The sequence below is a fragment of the Talpa europaea genome, assembly GCF_964194135.1.
Source record: "Talpa europaea genome assembly, chromosome: 2".
Lineage (NCBI taxonomy): Eukaryota > Metazoa > Chordata > Mammalia > Eulipotyphla > Talpidae > Talpa > Talpa europaea.
Window position 1 is genome coordinate 94,176,283 of NC_140068.1, and position 20,929 is coordinate 94,197,211.

Genomic DNA, 20,929 nt, shown 5'->3' on the forward strand with positions numbered 1-20,929 from the left:
ACCAACTTATTTTACAACTAAAAAAGTTACTATCTATACATCTTTGGGGTAAATAAATAGATCATGAGTCTCCTCAGTGCTGCCTGCCACTCCCTTACCTCATCCCCTACCAAAACTGGGAGAATTACAGTTTGTCATCCTCTGCCTTCGGCAAAAATGCTTCCTATTCCTGTACTAAGTATGGCTGTAGAGAAACTTTATTGTTGTAAGGACTGAGCTGGGGTCTACCCCTGGTAAGAAGTGCTAGTGGTCAGCAGAGAGTTAGAGGCCTGGTGAATGAGGCAGGTGATAAGCCTTGATGCTTAAAAAAAAGCTACATTAGATTGCTCAGTTTTCAGTAATGAGGAAAGACATTGGGTGAGAGAGAAGACCTTATTCTAAAAATTAGGAAGATGTATCTTTGAGGATCTTGAAACAGTCTGAGGTTCAAAATTAAAGTTCAGGAGGCTGTGACCCTTAGCAGTTTCTCTTTGGTACAAGATTGTCCAACGCCTCATCCGTAGTGCACTGCATACCTGGAGAGAGACCCCTCACAATAGAGGGCAACTGAAAATAGCACATCTGGGATTAAATCAGATTGTTGGTGCAATAATGGAGTTGACTATTAAAAAGAATTCCTTTAGGGCCTCCCGGGTGGTGCAGTGGTTGAGCGCTGGGTAGCTAAGCTGCCCGCAGCATCTGCAGTGCCCGTTCGATCCCCGGCCACCAGGTGAGGGTCCCACATGGCGTGCAGACCTCTCCTGCCGCCTGCTGCTCCACTCAGCAGTGTATTTCGTCAGTCTGTCTGTTCTGCTCTCCGCTCTGGCTCTGGTGAATTCTCTCACCCTCCCGCGCTTCTGACTGTACCCAGTGCTTGTATAAATAAATAAATAAATAAATCTTTCTTTAAAATAAAGAATGCCTTTAATATTGATTTATTTTGGTATATTTATCAATGGAAAATTATGCAACTGTTAAAAAAAGGTAGGAGGCAATTCTAATTGTTCTGATGTGGAAGGATTTTTGAGATGTATTTTGAAAATATAAGACGAAAAATATAAGATGCAAAACCATGTGTCTAGAGCACTCATTTCAGAAGGATGTGTTTGCATATGCAAAGAATATATGGAAAGGTACCCAAGCAACTGGTCACAAAGGTGGCCCATGGGAAGCTTGGTGACCTGGAATTAAGGAGGAGCATTTTCATTGCATATTCTTTTGAATTTTGCACCAAGCACAAGTACTATTTATTTAATAAATAAATATATGTAAATACATAAAAGATGCCTTTGGTGACTCATTTTGCAAGGTTCATTTGTAACACAAACAGCCACTCCCTGATTTGCTTTGGAAATGTTGACATTTGTGTACTGGATTTTCTTAAAGCATGAAATACCAGAGTCTGCAGACCACACCCTGAGTGTTCTAAATTTGAGATCACTAACAAAACCAGCCATACAAGTGTGACTTTCCAAAAGGCCAAACATTGTCCAGAGAGGCAGAGTGAGTGGCAGGGGGCTTGGAGCATTTCCAGCATCTGAGACTGTCAGCAAGAGGGGTCTCTGGAGAGAGTTAGTACAATCCCCTTTCTTCCCAAAGGAGGAAACTAAGGTCTGTACGGGAAGAGACTTGGCAAATAAAGAGACCGTGCCCTTTTGTGCAAATAAGGGAGAAAAATAGGCTCTCTATTTATATTCCTATAAAGAACTCCAAAGGACACACAGCACACTAATATCAGCAGTGAACAATGTGAGAGGGTATGTGAGAAACAGAAAGGAGTGAATCAAGTAGAAATGAAATTTTCACTTTGAACCTTTGCTAATGCTTGATCTATTTTTTGAACCATATAAACCTATTTTAAAACTATATAGAGGACCTCCCTTGTGGCGCAGGCGGTTGAGTACAGCGCTGTGAAGCTGTCCACAGCCTCTGCAGTGCTGGTTTGATCCCCGCTGGCCTCGGAGCAATCCACATAGGGAGCAGACCTCTCCTGTCTCGCTCACTGCTCCCCTCAGCAGCATATTTCATCAGTCTTCCTGTTCTGTTCCCTGCTCTGTCTCTGGTGAATCCTTTCACCCTCCCACATATCTGGCCTGTACTCCGGCTCTTGTATAAATAAAATAAATCTTAAAAAAAAAACAAAAACAAAACTATATAGAGAGGGGCCGTGTCATCTACAACCTACAATTCAGTTTTCAAGGAAGACTTCATGAAGCTGTGGATTCACAGATAAATGAAGAATCTGGTGTTGAAAGCACAGGTCAAATCCTGCTGTGCCAATGCCAATGCCAAATGATTTTATCATATTGAGTTTTTTTTTTTTTTTTGAGAACAGAACAGGCGGATTTATTGAAATACACTGCGAAAACATGAGAGGTCTGCTGCACCATCATATTGAGATTTGCTTAAGTTAACACGGGCCATCAACTGGGCTTAGGTCTCACTTTTGATTATAGGCAGATTTGTCAAAGGCATGCAGTAAGAGCCATCGCCAGCCTGTGGAGTCAGTCATGAGGAGAAGCACCCAGGCAAGGGGGAAATCAGTTCACAGGAAATCAGGAAACCTGGTTCTAACCCAGCTTTGCAATTTAATTCACCTTGTGACTTTGGGCAACTTAATTCTCTCTTCAGCCAGTTTATACATCTGTAAGGTGGAAGATTACACGAGGTAATTTCTTTTCTTTTTTTTTTTTTAAAGATTTGTTTATTTATATAAGAACTGGGGTACAGTCAGAGGCATGAGAGGGTGAGAGGATTCACCAGAGACAGAGCAGAGAACAGAACAGGCAGAAGGACCGAAGATACTGCAGAGGGGAGCAGCAGGTTAGGCAGGGGAGGTCTGCCTTGCCATGTGGGTTTCTCCCTGGCCAGCTGGGAATTGAACCCATGCTGCAGAGGCTGTGAACAGCTTCACAAGCACTCAACCTACTACACCACTGGGGAGTCCCAATTTCTTTCATTTTTAATGGTGAAAAAATTATATTTGTAATTAGACATTTGGACTCAGTTTAGCTGAGCCCAATTTTGTTGGCAACATTCAAAGCATCACAGTCAGAAGCCAGTCAAGCAAATGTCTTTTTCTCCCTATCAGGTCCGATAAGGGTGTTGACCTTGGCCAGGTCAATGTCATAGAGCTTCTTCATAACCTGTTTGATCTAGGGCTTGTTGGCCTTGACCTCCATAATGATCACAAGTATGTTGTCTGTCTTCTTCATGGCTGACTCAGTGGTCGGGGGAACTTGATGATGGCCTCGTGGTGAACCTCATTTCTCCTGGGGGCACTCTTCTGAGGATATTTGTGCTGCCTTCAGAGTCACCGTGTCTTGGGTCTCTGGAATGTGGGTGATGTACAGATCTTTTTCTTGTGGCTATGGTCACCATTCAGCACCACTTTCCTTTCTTGGCTTTCAAAGCTTTTGCTTTGGGAGGGGCAGGATCTTCCTTTTTTAAAATTTGTGTATGTACAGAAGAACTGGGGTTCAGGCCAGAGGTACAGGGGGTAAGAGGATTCATCAGAGACAAAGTGGGGAGCAGAACAGGTAAATTTACTGAAGTACACTGCTAAGGGGAGCAGCAGGCGAGACAGGAGAGGACTGCTGTGTCATGTGGATTAGATCCCTGGCCGGGGATTGAATTCAGGTCATAGCTATGATAGTGCTGAGACTCAACCTGGGACCACCAAGGAGTCCCCTTCCTTTTTTGCTTTCAGTTCCAACTTCATTAAAAGGGTACGTGAAGTGGGGGGAAGCAAATATTGTCTAAAAAATGTAAAAAAAATGATAAATGTTAAAATAAAAAAATAATTTTAAAAAGGGGTATGTGAAGTATGGGCCTCCCTGGTGGTGCAGGGGTTAAAGCCTCAGCTATCAAGCTATCACCAGCCACTGTGATATGAGTTCGATCCCTGGTCAGGCAGCTAACCCACATGGAACAGCAGACCTCTCCTGTCTCCCCCACTGGTCCCCTCAGCAGTGTATTTCAGTAGATCTGCCTGTTCTTCTCCCCACTCTGTCTCTAGTGAATTCTCTCACACACACCCCCCATACCACTGGCCTACACCCTAGCTCTTGTATGCATAAAGATTATATGATTGGATCTTAGATTGGATTCTGAAATAGTTGGTGGCAATTTAGAACAGAATGGGAATTTATGAGATCATTTTTTTCAAATCCAGGAGATGGCAATGAGCTATTAGGTTTCCTTTTGCTCTTTGACCTGAAGCTACAAGAGAACTGGTAAGTGATCTTGGTCCCTGATGGTGACCATGTAGGTTGCGTTCCTCATAGCTTTAGGTAGCTATTTTAGGGAAATGTTAATCAGTGCTCCATGAAACATTTGCAATGAATTTGAGAGATGTGGTATAATGAAGATTTCTGATGGAGAGTCGCAATGCAATCAAACATCCTAAGAAGTCCTGTGCAAACGCCAAGTAAACTTTACTTACTTCAGCATTTTCCAACCTTAGGAGTACAGAACACTTTGGTGTGTCTTATTACCTCTACTTGGAACAAGTGGGATACAAATGCCTCAGTTTATAGGGAATTTATGACATCAGCTATCAGCTGGCAGTTAGGATGGTTCTGGGGCCGTATTCTGCAAATACGGGAAGATTTGAGCTCATTCCCAAGGGAGACTGAGAGTCTTGTGATTCATGCAGCTCTCCACCCTACCCGTTGAAAGAAAGTCTTTCAACAGTGAGAGCTTCAGAAACTCGCCTGTTTCACAGAAGTTTCCCATCTGAGCACAATGAGGTCAATGGACATCTTATTCCTTTACTTCTTTCAGATTTATTTTTGTTTTTGAGAACACTTCTGCTGTTCAGAAATTAGAGTTCTCTTTCTCTCCTCCCTCCATATGGTTTGTATAAATTCCTCCTTCCTAATATTTTCATTCCCAGAAAAGTTTATGCATCATGTGGGTGCTGGGCCTGCCCCACTGCACATACGTCATTAGTTTTGGGGACTTTTTGCCTTCAACTCCCAAAGAAACATTGACTCATCATGATACACACACACAGTCACTTGGAAAAAAATTAATTTAACATCTCTATTTCTTCTCAGTTATTTTGGCTCCATCATTAAGCATTCAGTTTCAAGAAAAGAAAAAATCCCCTAAGCAGGAAAAATTATATAGTCAAAGCTATTACTATGTGCTGGCATATCTGTAAATCTGAAAACAAAACACAATATGAAAAGCTACTTTTGCATGTAGGGTTCTCTTTTCTTTGAGGTTTTTAGGTTTGTAGCCTAAGCGTTAGGATAAAAATGACAGGCCAGAGAGCTGTGGTAAGTCCAGATTATTGTACCAATGCTTCCCTGAAGGATTGGAGCAACAAATGAATTCTTTCTCTTGGACAGTCTTAGCTATTGGTGCTTCCCACATACATGTGCTGTCTGAGCTCAGCATGCTCCCTCTGTTCAGCTAGAACAATGGGAAAGAAATGGAGCAGCTGGATGGGGGTGGAGGAGGTGCCTGCTGATTCTTCCATCTACTTAGCCTATCTTAGCACAGTTCCCTGATGGGTTGTCTTAATTCACCTGGGAATTTTTTATAGAAAGCTATAGTTGACATTTAAAATGAGGGCTATGAAATCAAATAAGAAGGGAAGACTAACAAGAAAAAACAGTAACATAAAGCACTTTATAGAAGGCAGATTGCTTAGGAGGACAGAGGGTGTGATGTTTACTTATGTGTGTCAATTTGCTTATACTGTAGTGCCCAGTTTAGTCAAACACTGAATATTGTCATGAAGATATATTTTAGATGTAATTTGAATTTCCAATTGCTAGACTTTAAGCAGAGTACCCTCCATAATTGGGCCTTGTCCAATCAGTTGACGGCCTGAAGAACAAAGGCTGAGCTTTCCCAAGGAAGAAGAAATTCTGCCCTAAGAAGATGACATAGAAAAACTGCCTGAGCTTCCAGCCTACTGGTCTACCTTTGCATTTCACACTCAAGACTACAATATCGACTCTTACTTGAGTTTACAGCCTGCTTTACAGATTTTGGACTCGCTACCCCCACAATTGCATGAGCTTTTCTTTGAAACAAATCTCTTTCTCCACTCTCCCCTCTTTCCTCTCTCTTTCTCCCTCCTTCCTTTTCATTCTGTTTCTTTGGAGGACTCTTTGCTCATGCATTATGGAGGATAATCTGCTTAATTTAAAGAGTTGTTTGGGACCTCCCCGGTGGCGCAGCAGTTGAGCGCTGGGTTGCAAAGCTGCCTGCAGCCTCTGCAGCACCGGTTCCATCCCCGGCCACCAGCGAGGGTCCCACATGGCATGAGGATCTCTCCTGCCAAGCCCGCTGCTCCCCTCAGCAGTGCACTTTGTCGGTCTGCCTGTTCTGTTCCCTGCTCTGGCTCTGGTGAATCCTCTCACCCTCCCGCGCTTCTGACTGTACCCAGTGTTTGTATAAATAAATAGGTAAATCTTTAAAAAAAAAATAAATAAATGAAGAGTTGTTCGTAGAGGAAAAAAATAGAGTTGATAGTCTGCGAGTTTAACCGTGATCTTGTAATAGGGTTGGTCCCCAGGAAAAGGGCAGATTCCAGGTTCCCTCCTCCACCCAAAGGAGGGTAGAGCTAAGCAGATTGAGAGCCAGAAGGTGACCTGAAGAAGGCTCAGAGAGACATGTGAAGAAACTGCACTTGCTTCTTGGTCCTGGGCTGGTTGAAACAACTGTGGGTGAGAGACCCATGGGGAGGTGACAATGGCAGCTTTCATCTTGATTTTGATTTTGCTCTTTTCCTCCCAGACTTGTCTGGCTGTTTCTGACCCTTTTCTATGGGTCCCTGCCAGAAGGTGCTTTAGATTTGTGGCAGGCTTTTGGGTCTTGTCCTGGGCCAATACTGTTTGGTGGGACACTTACCCATGAGGGGATGGGTAACTTTGGATGCTTGATTTAGAAACTATATTCTCTGTTATTTCTGTATTGCACACTAATTGTATTAAAGTTCCTTTCCATTAAAGGTCTTATAAGTTTTGTCTTGATGTGGCAGATGGCAGAAACTATTTAGAGCTGGCAGGTTTGGGGGTCCTGGGGTGCCCTTCTCCCTGCCCTGTAACAATCTGAGGAAAGTTTTCCCATTTGGGAAGATATCTTGCAGATATGTCAGTGATAGATATTTTGAAATAAAACTATGCATAGGAGGGCCTCCCTGGTGGCACAAGGGGTTAAGTTTCAGTACTATGAAGCTATCTGCAGCCACTGCAGCATGAGTTCGATCCCCAGCCAGGGAGCTGAGACACATGGCACAGCAGATCTCTCCTGTCTCGCCTGCTGCTCCCCTTAGTAGATCCATCTGTTCTGCTCTCCACTCTGTCTCTGGTGAATCCTCTCACCCCGCCCCCCCCCCCGCACTCTTGCCTATACCCCAGTTCTTCTAGGTAAAAATAAAATCTTAAAAAAAAAACCCACAAAACTATGCATGGGAAAAAGCCGGGTCAATTGTTAACTCCAGGGAAAACAAAAAGTGGCATAAGAAGACAGTGTAATTATTCTACCCCACTTGACTCAGTTGTAAACACTGAATATTGATTTTAGGAGAATGGCTATGGTGGAAGAAGTTATGTGGAAGAAGTTGTGATATGAGTTAAATCCTCAGCATCACTGATGACATTAAAAAATATCTAAAACTGGGGCCTCCCTGGTGATCAAGGGGTTAAGTCTCAGCACTATGAATATTGGCTATTGGCAGCCACTGTAGCACAAGTCTAATCCCTGGCCAGGGAGCTACCCACATGGCACAGCAGACTTCTCCTGTCTCCCCTGCCGCACCCTCAGCAGTGTATTTCAGTCAGTTCTCCTGTTCTGCTCCCTATTCTGTCTCTGGTGAATCGTCTCAGCCCCTCGAACACATACCTCTGGCCTATACCCCAGCTTGTGTATGCATAAATAAATAAATCTTTAAAAAAATATACAACTAAAAATGGAAGAAATAGCAGTATTATTTGGAAATAAGTAGATAAATGGCAGAAGAAACAACTAAAATTGTTGAAAGCAACTGCTTCTGCTAAGTAAATCTAGTAGAAGTAGGTGGGACAAGGAATTGTTATTTATCATTTGTAAAATCACTTCAGCTTTTTCAAGTTTGCACATCTTTTTCAAGTTTTCATAAAAATGAAAACTAAATTATGAGGCAAATAATGTAACATGTACATATGTTGGTTTTCAATGATGCACACCTGCAGCTTAAATAATGTTATATTGCAATGTAAGTTTAATTTTAAAAAGGTGATAGGGCCCAAGGTAGAAATTTAGAAAGTACAGAAAAATATAAAGAAGAAAATAATAACACTTGTGATTTCTCCACTCAGAGAAATCATCTGTGCACATTTTAGAGGAACAGGATTATTAAATAAATTTGCTAAGATTAAGTCATAAGATATTGAGGACTTAAAACCTTCATAATTTAGATGTAAATACATTAGAGAGTACATTAGAGAGTAGTCTGGAGGGATCCCCACCTAAATGTTGCTTGCCATTGACCAGGACAGGACCAGGGTGGGTAAGTGAGGTGCCCATGATACACAACGTAAGAGGCCCTAACCCTCAGGGTCATGCAAGTGCAGAGGCTGCCTCCAAGCTTGAACACCTCCCTTCAGTGTTGTCCTGGGTACCTCACCTGAGTCTGGCCTTGGTAGGGAGGGACCTAGGACTGCCAGATCATGGGCAGTTTCCCTTTCTTATTTTTCTCTTACATGTGTGTTCAAGTTCCTTGCTATTTCAAGTGTGATCAGTTGTCAGCAGCATTAGCATCACTAGAGAACTTGTCTGAAACACAGATCTCATCTGCATCAGAATCTGCATTTTAATCAAATCATAGGGGATTTGTGAGCACATTAAAGTTTGAGAAGCACTGGGCTAGCAAGCACCAAAAACAATACTGACATTAGCATGGCCCCTGTGCTAGAATGACTTGCATGTTCCTGAAGCATTCCATGTTTAAAAAGGGGAGGAGGGGAGAATGGATATTGACCTATCCAGCCAGTAATATCTGGAGGGAAATTCAGAAGCAACCGATGTTACTTTTTTTTTTTTTTTTAACGATTTATTTATTTATTTATACAAGCACTGGGTACAGTCAGAAGCGCAGGAGGGTGAGATAATTCACCGAGCCAGAGCTGAGAGCAGAACAGGTAGAGTGACGAAATACACTGCTTAGGGGAGCAGCGGGCTGCAGGAGAGGTCTGTGTGCCATGTGGGACCCTCACCTGGTGGCCTGCCGCCGACCGGCGCAGTGGCAGAGCAGCAAGGCTGACCCAGGGATGAGAGACTGAGCTAGGCGGTCAAGGATTCAGCGCAGAAATGACTGACAGACACACTTCAAGAGTGAAGATCTGAATGTAATGTGCTCAAAATCATCATACACTTTCATACCTTTTCTAACAATGGATGATTTCATACAATTTAATTTTTTCTCAGCATAAAATGCTTAGTAACGCATAAGACATCTACTTCATTATTCATGTTCATGTGATCGCTCTTCCATGACATGGCACAGTAAACAATCTCAAGGTACTGAATCTACACAATCATTGTTGCTTACACAGAACAGCATTCTTTAAGTTAGCTTTTCTTGATTTGTTTCCCAAAACCACAATTATCAGTAAGCATTAATATTTAACTATTGCTACCTTTTACTTTTAGTGATCACGAGCAATATATTCTCTACGTAAGCATTTTAATTTTTATGGTGTTGTCTCATGTGAGAAGTATTATGATGATTTTAAAACTACTATTGCCACACACTATTTTCTTTATCATGCATTTCCTGAAACTGATTGCACACATATAGAGAAAAAGCAAAGTAGGTGAAAAAATAGTATAATTATAGACAGGTTGCTAACTTGCTATTTAGTCAGAAACAATGACTATCTGGTTAATGGTTAAACTGCTTTGTAAGTAATTCCATCAGGCTTGTTTGTAGGCTACGCTCTTAGCAGCCTTGTTTTCAAGCAAAGGAGGGGTTTTTTACTGCGAGCTTATTGCTTAAATTAGGCTTATAGGCATGTAGGCCTTGTTTGATGTGAACGCCAAATTTATCATGATGAAGCCCCTCGGGGACTGCGCCTGTCTTAGGTCGTCAGGAGTCACAGACATGAGGCTGGCCAGTGCCTTCTTTAGTCTGCCCCCGATCTTACCCGTCACTGACTGTCCAGTCCAGCGCACAGGGGAAGGGGGTCTTATTCACTCGGATGTCTGAGTGAAAGCCTCCTTCTTTCCAGTAAGTTCACTGGCGTTCAGTGGCAGAGGCTGCCGCAGTGGCTGGTCATTGAACCGGCGCTGCAGAGGCTGCGGGCAGCTTCGCAACCCAGCGCTCAACCGCTGCGCCACTGGGGAGGCCCAACAACCAATGTTATTGTCCCCAAGTATGGGGCACACACTGCTGAGGGTAAGATGCCTTTAGGAGTCAGCTAGTGGAATAAACACAGATCAGCCTGATGGAGAAGCAGGGGACAGAGAACAATATGGGACGTTAAAGAAAAGGGAAAGTCTAGTGGGTCTTAAACTGGGGAAAAGGGCAAGGTAAAAAAGTGCTAATATTCAAAATAAGAAACTCAAGTACCAAGGGATAAAGAATAACAATGCTCTCTAAGGTTGTTTGTTCCCTGTGAGTTTTTAGAAAAATTTCTTATAAAACTGACAAGCTTGCATTAGGTAAATTATATTGTAATTATAATTTTGTGAGGGCAGAGGTAATATGGAATAGGAAATATAAAGAATTGAATCTATTCACTGTTCCCATTAACCAGAAGTCAATAAATCCTGCTACATGTCAGTCCTCCATTTAGATTAGTAAATTGGATTAAAAGAGAACAGCAAAGTAATGTTTACGACCATGACAGATATTACTGGCTGGATAGGCCAATATCCATTCTCCCCTCCTCCCCTTTTTAAACATGGAATGCTTTAGGAATATGCAAGTCATTCTAGCACAGGGGCCATGCTAATCTCAGTATTGTTCCAATTTTCGTATCTATGCTGGTGAAGCAAGCACATAATATCCTTTTCTAAACCCTTTCTTCCTTGCTTGCCTGCATTACACAGCATAAGAAAGCTGAATACTTGCTTTCCCAGGAGGGGTGGCCATGTGATGCAACTATGGCCAATGAGGCCTCTAGGAACTGTATAGCACAACCACCACTCTTGCCAGAACAAATTCAGAGTGATCGCTCTAGGGCAGGATGAGGCAAATAAGACACCTGCATCAGATGCAAGATTTATGAGGGTGGAAAAACACTCAAGATAATATTTTAAGGCAGTGTTTTTAAAAATTAGAAATTAATGCAAAAAAGCCCATAATGAACAAAATATCAAAATTTAAGTAAAGGCAGGATCTGATACCACCAATATTAGAGTGAAGCAAATGGGGTCAAGTCATGCAAGGGCAAGGTCAGATCACCCTAGTTTCCAACACAGTCACAAGTGGGTGTAAGTGATTGGGGGCACTCAGGTTTTGTGCCCCTTACCCTAACTGCAAGGGAGTCTAGGAAAGAGGGGTTTCCACTTTTTTTTAAAGATTTATTTATGCATGCAAGAACTGGGGTGTAGGCCAGAGGTGCGGAGGGTGAGAAGATTCACCAGAGACAGAGTGGGGAACAGAACAGGTGGATCTCCTGAAGTGCACTGCTGAGGGGAGCAGCGGGAGAGAGAGGAGAGGTTTGCTACACCATGTGGGTTAGCTCCCTGGCTGGCTGGGACCATAATATCATGGAACATGCAAATGAAAGATTTGTGCATGTTTCTTTCGCTTCCTAAATGATCTCTTTGAAGTCAGCCAGGCACCAAGTCTCTCTCATCTTTATTTCCAGAAACGTGACACTCTCTGGTTAAGAGCACTGTGCTCTATTTTCAAGGAATGAAAGAATGCCCCAAAGCTGGTAAACTTGGGACTTCTTTACCCCAGGAGGTACTAAAGATTATGTGGTTGGGTAGCCTTGAAAAACAGGTTATGGGTCAGAGTAAATAGGCCATAAGCAATGTGTGTGTGAACAGATTTCTTGCTACACCATGCATAGTGCCCTACTCCTTTCCCTATGCACCCAGTCCCTATCAATTCTCTGTTTACTGGGATCCCTTCCAGAGGCAGGTTTGTAGGTATACTATGTAATCCTCATTTTAAGGAAGACTAGATTTGGTGAAGGGTGCCATCAGACCTATTGCTACAATGGTCAAAAATCAAAGGAAGTAGATGACAACTACACAGGTGAGTGATAAAATTTCACAGAATTACAGATGAGTTCATGTGTGCATGCACTAACACACACACACACATATGCATGCACAAAAGAGTGTATACCAAGCTGGTTAAATCTCACTGAGCTCTGAGTCTACTTATTGTATTGTGTTGGGCCTCCCTGGTGGTGCAAGGGGTTAAAGCACAGCACTATGAAGCTATCCACAGCCTCTGCAGCACGAGTTTGATCCCTGGCCTGCCAGAGAGCTACCCATATGGCGCAGCAGACCTCTCCTGCCTCACGCTGCTCCCCTCAGCAGTGTATTTCAGTAGATCTGCCTATTCTGTTCCCCACTCTGTCTCCTGTGAATCCTCTCACCACCCGCATGTCGGGTCTGTACCCCAGTTCATATATGGATAAATAAATATTAAAAAAAAATTGTACTGTGCCAATGCCACTTTCCTGGTTTTCATAAGGTATTATATAGTTACCTAGATGTTGAGAGAGGTTGGATGAGAGAAGAGCCTCAGCACTGGGTAGGGCCCAGTGAACAAGGCAAAATCCTCTACTTACTGAGCCTGGGAGAGTAGGTAGTATATTTGAGTGAACAAATCAGTCTATACTTCACACGCCCTTTTTTTTTTTTTTTTTAAATATTTGTTTATTTAAGCATACAAGAGCTGGGGCACAGACCAGAGATGGTGGTGTGTGTGTGTGTGTGTGTGTGTGTGTGTGTGTGTGTGTGTGTGAGAGAGGATTCATCAGAGACAGCATGGGGATCAGAACAGGCAGACTGAAGAAATACACTGCCTAGGGGAGCAGCGGGCAAGTCAGGAGGTCTGCTGCACAGTGTGGGCTTCTCCCTGGCCGGGGATCCAACTCGTGCTGCAGAGGCTGCAGATTGCTTCATAGCGCGGTGTTTAACCCCTTGCGCCACCAGGGAGGCGCTTCACCCGCCGTTTGGTTTCATGCACCGATACCCTGCCTAAACTGCCAAACCAGATTTTTCATTACCACATTTCTAATGCACCATGTCTCCTTCCTACAATCCTTCTTCCCTGTCCTCCCTCCATGGGATCCTTGCAACCCTTAATGTTGCGCAAGTACCATCACTAAGCCCCTCCCCAAGGAGCAGTGGTCCCAGTCCTGCGCGAGCTCCCCCTCCTGTCACTGCTGACCCCTTTTCTGTTTGCAGAAGGACCCTTCTATACCTCGCCAGGGGTGCAGAAGGTCTCTTTGTACTAGTTTTACAACTGTTCGTGAGTCTGTATTTCCAAATAAACAATAAAAACAACAACAAAAATCACAAGACCCAAGGAAACGTTCCCCGGCACCGCCCACTCGTAGACCCCCCGCACCTCACACTTCTCTCTACAGACAAGGGTCTCCGACTGGGGCGCGCGGGGCGGGGCCGCGCACGCGCAGTCCCGAGGCCCCGCCCATTCCCGGGGAGTCACGCGTGCGCAGTCTCGGCCCCCGGCCGCCGCGCCAGCCCCTGTCTGCGACGGGGGACCCGGCGGCCTTGGCCCCTGCGCGCTGCCGTCTTTTCCGGCAGCTGGGGCGCTTCCTGTTGTCCTCGCCCGCAACCCTCCCCGGGCTCCTACCTGAGCTCCCTCTCGCGTCTCCTCCCCTCCCGACCCGCGGGCTCCCGCCCTTGGGAGTCGCCTGCCCGCACGTCCAGACCGCTGGCCGGGCCGGCGCCCGGGGCTGCCCGCCGCCCCAGCCCTGCCTCCCCCGCGGCCCTGGTGAGTGTTGCTGCTCCGTGTCCAGCCCCTGCCAGCTTTCCCTTCATCGCCTCTTCGTACCCCGACTCTTTTGGGGGCTCCCGCCTTCCACCGGTGCCCTGTTGGCAGCCCTGGTCTGTGGCCGAGGGCCACTCTCTTCAGCCTGCTGGTGTCCTGCTCCGCCCGGTCTCCTGAGACTCCTCGGGGTTTCTCCTCGGTCCCCAGCCCCGGCCCCTCCACCCGGCCCCTGCGCTGCCCGCCTGTGCATTCGAGGCGGGGAGCCAGACTCCTCTCCTTTCCGTGTTGCCAACTTTGTCTGCTCGCCGCCACCGCTCAGACCCCTCCGGGATCTCGATCACCCCCAATTTCACCTCCTCTTTCTTTTTCTGAAGTCTAGGAAGCCGAGTGCTGTTGTCTGCGGCAGAGATGTCTGAAACCTACCAGCCTCGAGGGCTGGTACCTTTGAATCTGCCCCCTTTCGCATGATCGGTCTCAGGATATTGGAGTCTAGATAATTTTTAACATTACAGGAAAATTTAATGAAGAGTCTTTTAAGAGAGTGAAAACGGAAAGTCGAAAATCTTTATCAGAAAGTGTGCTGCAGAACAATAGTTGAGTGACCAGATCTCTCAGTTACACTTTGACGTGACTGAAACCCGAAGAGTACCTTATTCTTTGTGAGATGTTCAGAGGAAGGTTGAAGTGAAGTAGACCCTATGCTGCTTCTCGCTTTTTAGCTCTGCATTAGAATTAGCTAGGCAGTAGAAGTGGTTTCGTTAAACATGAAACCACCACCTCTACCCCCAAAACAGGCTCTGCTCTCCATCCCAAATTTTAGTTACCATCTTCCTCGTAAAAGGACAGGACCTCTACCTTTCAGCTTTGTATAGAAAGCTCCAACTCCCAACCGTAAATCCCATCATGCGTATATATTCTTAATTCCCAGAAATAGACATAAAAAGTGGGTGTTTTCCTAGTAAATCTTTTATAAGGTGCTTCTTAAGTGCATAGCATTGTGCGTAAGATGGGGGGAGGATATTAAAACTGGTATAAGACAGGGTGCTTGCTCACCAGTTGCTTATAGTTACATAGGAGAAATTTGATATGTTAAGGAATTATCTTAGCCCATGAGTTGACCGAGTGACATACATTGGATCGTCAGTCACAAGGAAATAATCAGCGAGATAAGGGATATTTATAGTTAACAATGTGCTACTATAAATCCAGTCAACTAGGTATGACTATCCTCATTGACTAAATGGATGGTTTTCTTTTGACCTCCTTTTATGTTTGCAGTTCCTACTGCTGACTTTTATGAAGATCACATTATTTTGTTAAATTTTTTAAAACTTTTAAGAAGTGTTCACCTATTTTCACCAATTCTGCAGAGTTGGAGGGTGAAGCAGATAGGGCTAGCGCCTCGAATGAGCGGAAAGTCAGGGCATGTAGACTTGCATCAAAAGCACCAGCGAAAGTCCTAGCTTATTAAAAGTACTTTGTTGACCCAGTAAACCTATATATTGCTATCGGGCAATAATTGCATCTTCTGATAAAAGGTTATTAGAAATATGCCAAACCTTTTATGAGTGAAGTGTGTGTGTGTGTGGGGGGGTGGGGTTTGAGGAAAGGTCAAAGGGAAGGATAGTGCAGTGTTTGTTATTACAATAGAGATGTATGTGAAGGTAAAAACCCGCTGCCAGAAAATTTGTTGGCCTAACAGATGAGCATTTTGAGTTTATTTAATCTCCTTTTGATCTTTTAAAAAGTTTAAAAAATCAAGCCAGTGACTTAAATGGCCTAAAATTTTTCTCCAGTTTTTGTGTATCTGTCAGTGTAAATGCCCTCTTTGTTCTTCAGCTTTGTTGACTGAAAAATCATTAACTTGCTCAATTTACATTTATTAACTGCCTATTGTATGAGGGCACCCTTTGAGGCTTAAAAGCTTTCCTTGTGTTTTTAGGTTTCAGTTGTTTGACTAATTTCAGTAATTCAGTTTCAGTAATTTCAGTTGTTAAAAATGTAACTCTTTTATAAATATATAAACATATATAATGTAACTAATTTTGTATGGGGGGAACAAATACCTGCAGGAGCTTGGACACACACACAAACACACACAACACGCACAAACACACACTCATTGCGCACGTGCACACACACACACACACACACTCAGCTACTCCGGAAATTTTCAGGCAGTGAACTACAAAGCTCTCACTTGCTTCAGACTTGTTTTTAAATCTGGTTTAAAAATTTCTTCACCAAACTTAGAGTGCATGTGGTTTTCATTGTGGGTGGAGGGGGTACAGGCTGACAAATAAGGAACCACACCCAAGCTTCCTAACCAAACAGAAGTTTAAAAAAAATTCTCCTACTGATATCCTAAAAACATTTGAGTTTGCTTTGATATTAGTAGAAATTTCTCCATAAAAGAGAACATATTTTATAGTATTGTAGAGCTGAGTCCAATGTCTTGAATTTGTGATTACTGATCTTTTTGGTATATCATGAATCAAAACATTTGACTCTGAAATATAGCCTTGATTCTGGTTCTTTTTGCTCTGAAGGAATTATTCCTTATGTGATTCCCCCCTCCCAGTATCATTTTATAAAATTGCTTAAAGTTACGCCTTTTTTCTTAGTAGTAACAAGAGTTCACACATTCTTTAAAAGTCCTAGTTTAATCTGTAAAACAATTAAAAATCTGTTAAGTATTAACTGAACAACCTTAAAAGTTTTCATAAACGAACTTTGAAAATCATCCCTAGCCTCTCCTGATTTTCACTCAGCTTTATGTTGGGATGAAAAAAAAAAAAAAAAAACAGATTTAGAGCTGGGACATGTGGGAGGGAGGTGTGATAAAAATAAAATAATGAGCACTATTACTGATGTTGCAGCAAGTCAGGGTTGGTGAACTCTCTGGCCAAGAGTGACAATATGGATTGGCAAAAATATCTGGAAGAAAATGAGATTAAGTTTAGGGTAAAAAAGGGGCCCTATAAGATGTTTAAACCTTGTTGGTATCAGTTTTTCTCATATGTGAAACTAGTAAGTTCAGGTTCCTTGTTTCTTAGGTATCATCCCTCACTAACATGATTAAGGCTTTTCTTTGTATTTTTTTTTTTTACATATTTATAGGCCTTTGTTTTAACTTGTAAATTCAAATAAACAACAAACATCAAATACCACAAGACATGTCAGTGTACATATATACCTTTAGATGAGCATTCTAGTCATAGATATTTTTGAACTGTAGAAATTATAAATTGAAAAGTTATGGCAGCAGTGGTGATCATACATGCTCACTGAAGAAAATGTAGAAAACATGTAGAAAACACAGATAAGAATAGAATGATCTGTTGTACTCTCACTGCCTAGAGTTAAGCCACTAGTGACTTAATTGACATGCTTCTGACATACTTTTTTCCTAATCTGTGCACATTTACTAAACACAAACGCAATTGAGATCCTAATGTATATTCTTTGCACTTATGTTGAAATCACTTCCCCTGACATTTGAACATACTTTAATTGTCTGCATATTATTTCATGACAGGATTTTTTTTTTTTTAAGATTTATTTTGTTTATTTATATGAGCACTGGGTACAGTCAGAAGCGCGGGAGGGTGAGAATTCACCAGAGCCAGAACAGGGAGCAGAACAGGCAGACTGACAAAGTACACTACTGAGGGGAGCAGTGGGTAGCAGGAGAAGTCTGTGCACTATGTGGGACCCTCGCCCAGCGACCGGGATCGAACCAGCGCTGCAGAGGCTGCGGGCAGCTTTGCAACCCAGCACTCAACCGCTGCACCACCGGGGAGGCCCAGGATTTTTTTTAAAGATTTATTTTATTTATTTATGCATACAAGAGCTGGGGTGTAGGCCAGAGGTGCAGGGCTATGGGGTGAGAGGATTCACCAGAGACAGAGTGGGGAGCAGAACAGTCAGATTGACTGAAATACACTGCTGAGGGGAGCAGTGGGCGAGGAGGAGAGGTCTGCACCGTGTGGGTCAGCTCCCTTTCTGAGGGTCGAACTCGTGCTGCAGTGGCCGTGGATAGCTTCATAATGCTGAGACTTAACCCCTTGCACCACCAGGGTGGCCCATAGATTTTTCTAAATATATAACCAATTCTATTTTGGATGTTCATGTAATTTCTAGTTTTCTTTTGTCATTACCAGACTGCATTGAACCCCCTTGTGTGTGAATTCTTAAAGGTCTTTGATACATTGTCTGTATTCTATTTGTTTACTGTATGCATATGGTATTATGATCTTGTTCTCTTTAAAAATACAGTGCAATGTTATGTTTTATTGAAAGATACCCTTACTCATGTTGTTTTTAGGTACAGGTGGAATTGCTTCTAACTACTGTATGGAATTCCTGAGTATGCATCTACTGCATTTTATTTCCTTACAGAATTACCTTCAATGTCCCATTAAACAAATGATGGCATAATGAACATCCTCTTTGTAATGCACATGCTTCTGCATGTCCCCTCAGGTGCTTTTGTGACAATTTCCCTAGGCCATATACCAAGGGATGGTATTTCTGAGTCATAGTGTATTATGTACTGGCTCTTTAAGATATACATATTTTCACTAAGTCTTCTGTTTGTCTGGTTTTTGTTTCGTATAACTTTGTCCTCCAAAATACTTATACCAATTTATATATTCCTGCCAGCAGGGTAGAAGAATGCATCATTAGTGGATTCTTTTTTTTTTTTTAAAGATTTATTTATTTATTTATTTATACAAGCACTGGGTATAGTCAGAAGCACAGGAGGGTGAGAGAATTCACCAGAGCCAGAGCGGGGAACAGAACAGGCAGACTGATGAAACACACTGGTGAGGGGAGGTGGCCGGGGATTGAACCGGCGCTGCAGAGGCTGCGGGCAGCTTCGCAGCCCAGTGCTCAATCGCTGCACCATCAGGGGAGGCCCAATTAGTGGATTCTAACTTCAAACTAATACTTCTTTTGTTTCTAGCAGCCATGGCGATGACAGGCTCAACACCTTACTCGTCCATGAGTAATCACACAAAGGAAAGAGTGACAATGACCAAAGTGACACTGGAGAATTTTTATAGCAACCTTATAGCTCAACATGAAGAACGAGAAATGAGGTAAAGAATTTTGTTTGAGAAAGTTGTGTCATCATTTGGCATTCATGTGTACTATTATAAAACACATTAATAGGGCCTCCCTGGTTGTCTATGGTTTAAGTCTCAGGGCTGTCACCACTATGGCCTGAGTTCGATCCCCAGGCAGGGAGCTAACCCACATGTGGTGCAGCAGACCTCTCTTGTCTCACTGGCTGTTCCCCTCAGCAGTGTATTTCAGTAATTTCACCTGCTCTGCTCCCCATTCTGTCTCTGGTGAATCCTCCATCCCCTCCCCCTGCACCTCTGGCCTACATCCAGCTCTACGCAAAAAAAAAAAAATACGGCATTTATAGTATTGTTGAAAGGAGATAAGAATAAGTAGCAACCAATTAATAAGCTATCCCTTTGCAATGGATTTCCAAAGCCTTGCTGTTAACCCCCTTATTTTTACTGCTATTCAGTAACAAAAAATTCCATTGTACTATAAAAAAATTAATAGGTCCAGTTCCTTGGAGTTCACTGTTCAGGCAGTATAATATAATGGAAAGAGCAGCCTTAATGGAGTTAGACATGGTTTTAGAATCCTGCCTTTACCATCAATGACTGTATGAAATTGGAATAAGTTTCTTTGAGACTCAGTTCCCCCATCTGGAAATAGGGATAATACTACTTGTCTTGCAGAATTGTTGTGTATTAAATATAATATATATGGGTACCTACGTCACATTTCACACATAGCAAGCATTTAGTTAGTGGTGTTATTATTGATCTGGTATACACTGTGTAGTGACTCATAAAGAAAACTTCTCTCCCCACATTTTACTATGAAAATATTGAAAAGTGCAGGAAAGTTAAAAGAATTATACAGTGAAACCCATATATATAATTTAGTTTCTGCAAGTATTTATTTTTTTTATCACATAACCATTTATCCATCCCTCTATCCATTTATTAATCCAACTTATTTTTTTACTGTACTTCAAAGTATGTTGCAGATGTTAGTATATTTTATTTCTGAATATTTCTGTTTGTATAACAAACAGAGTTCAGTATTTATACAATTTTTTAAAGGGGTTATAAAACTTGCATACAATGAAATGCACACACTTAAGGGTACCGTTAATGCGTTTTGACACAATAGCTATCAAGATGGAGAATATTACTATCATCCCAGAAAGTTCTTTCCTTCCTCTTGTTTCTTCAATCTCAGGCAACTACAGTTGTGATTTTGTATCTATGGTAGATTAGTCTTGCCTATTAATGCAGATGGAACACATAAATAGATTCTTACACTTGAGTTTTAAAGGTTTATCCACGTTGCTATTATATCAGTAGCACATTCCTTTATATTGCTGTTTGTTTAAACACTCGACTGTTTTGTTTTTTTGAAAGATTTATTTATTTATGCATACAAGAACTGGGGTGTAGGCCAGAAGTGAGGGGGGTGAGAGGATTCATGAGAGAGTGGGGAGCAGAACAGGCAGATCTACTGAAATACACTGCTGAGGGGAGCAACAGGAGAGACAGGAGGTCTGTTGCACTATGTGGGTTGCTCCCTGGCCGGCAAGGGATTGAACTCATGCTGCAGTGGATAAACATCTGGACTTTTTTAGTTTTTGGCTGTTTTGAATAAGTTTCTATGACATTTGTGTACAGACTTTTTGGTGAGCATTTATTTTTCAGTTCTCAGGTAAATATTTAGGAGTAGACTTGCTGGGTCATAAACACAAAGATATATGTTTAATTTTATAAGAAGCTGCTAGCTGTTTTCCCAGAATGTCACCAACAGTGTATGAGAGTTCTGGTTACTTTACATTTTTTGTTAGCATTTGTGTTTGTGAGTCTTTTAACTTGAGCTCTCCTTTGTGGATGGGTGTTTAGTGATATCTCACTGTTACTTAATTTCTGTTTCCCTGAAGGCTCATGATGTTGAACACTTTTT

The 20,929-nt window shown here is 42.6% G+C and overlaps 1 protein-coding gene across 1 annotated transcript in view; it reads left to right on the plus strand.

Annotated features, from left to right (window-relative positions):
• Window positions 1–18,877: 18,877 nt before the first annotated feature.
• The window catches only part of STK38 (serine/threonine kinase 38), a gene marked incomplete at both ends in the record, with an annotated part of 30,770 nt that continues 28,718 nt past the window's right edge, over window positions 18,878–20,929 (plus strand). The window contains one exon of the mRNA XM_084228428.1: window positions 18,878–19,008. Within this exon, the coding sequence (XP_084084554.1) occupies window positions 18,878–19,008 (131 nt within the window). The remainder of the gene's footprint in view (window positions 19,009–20,929) is intronic.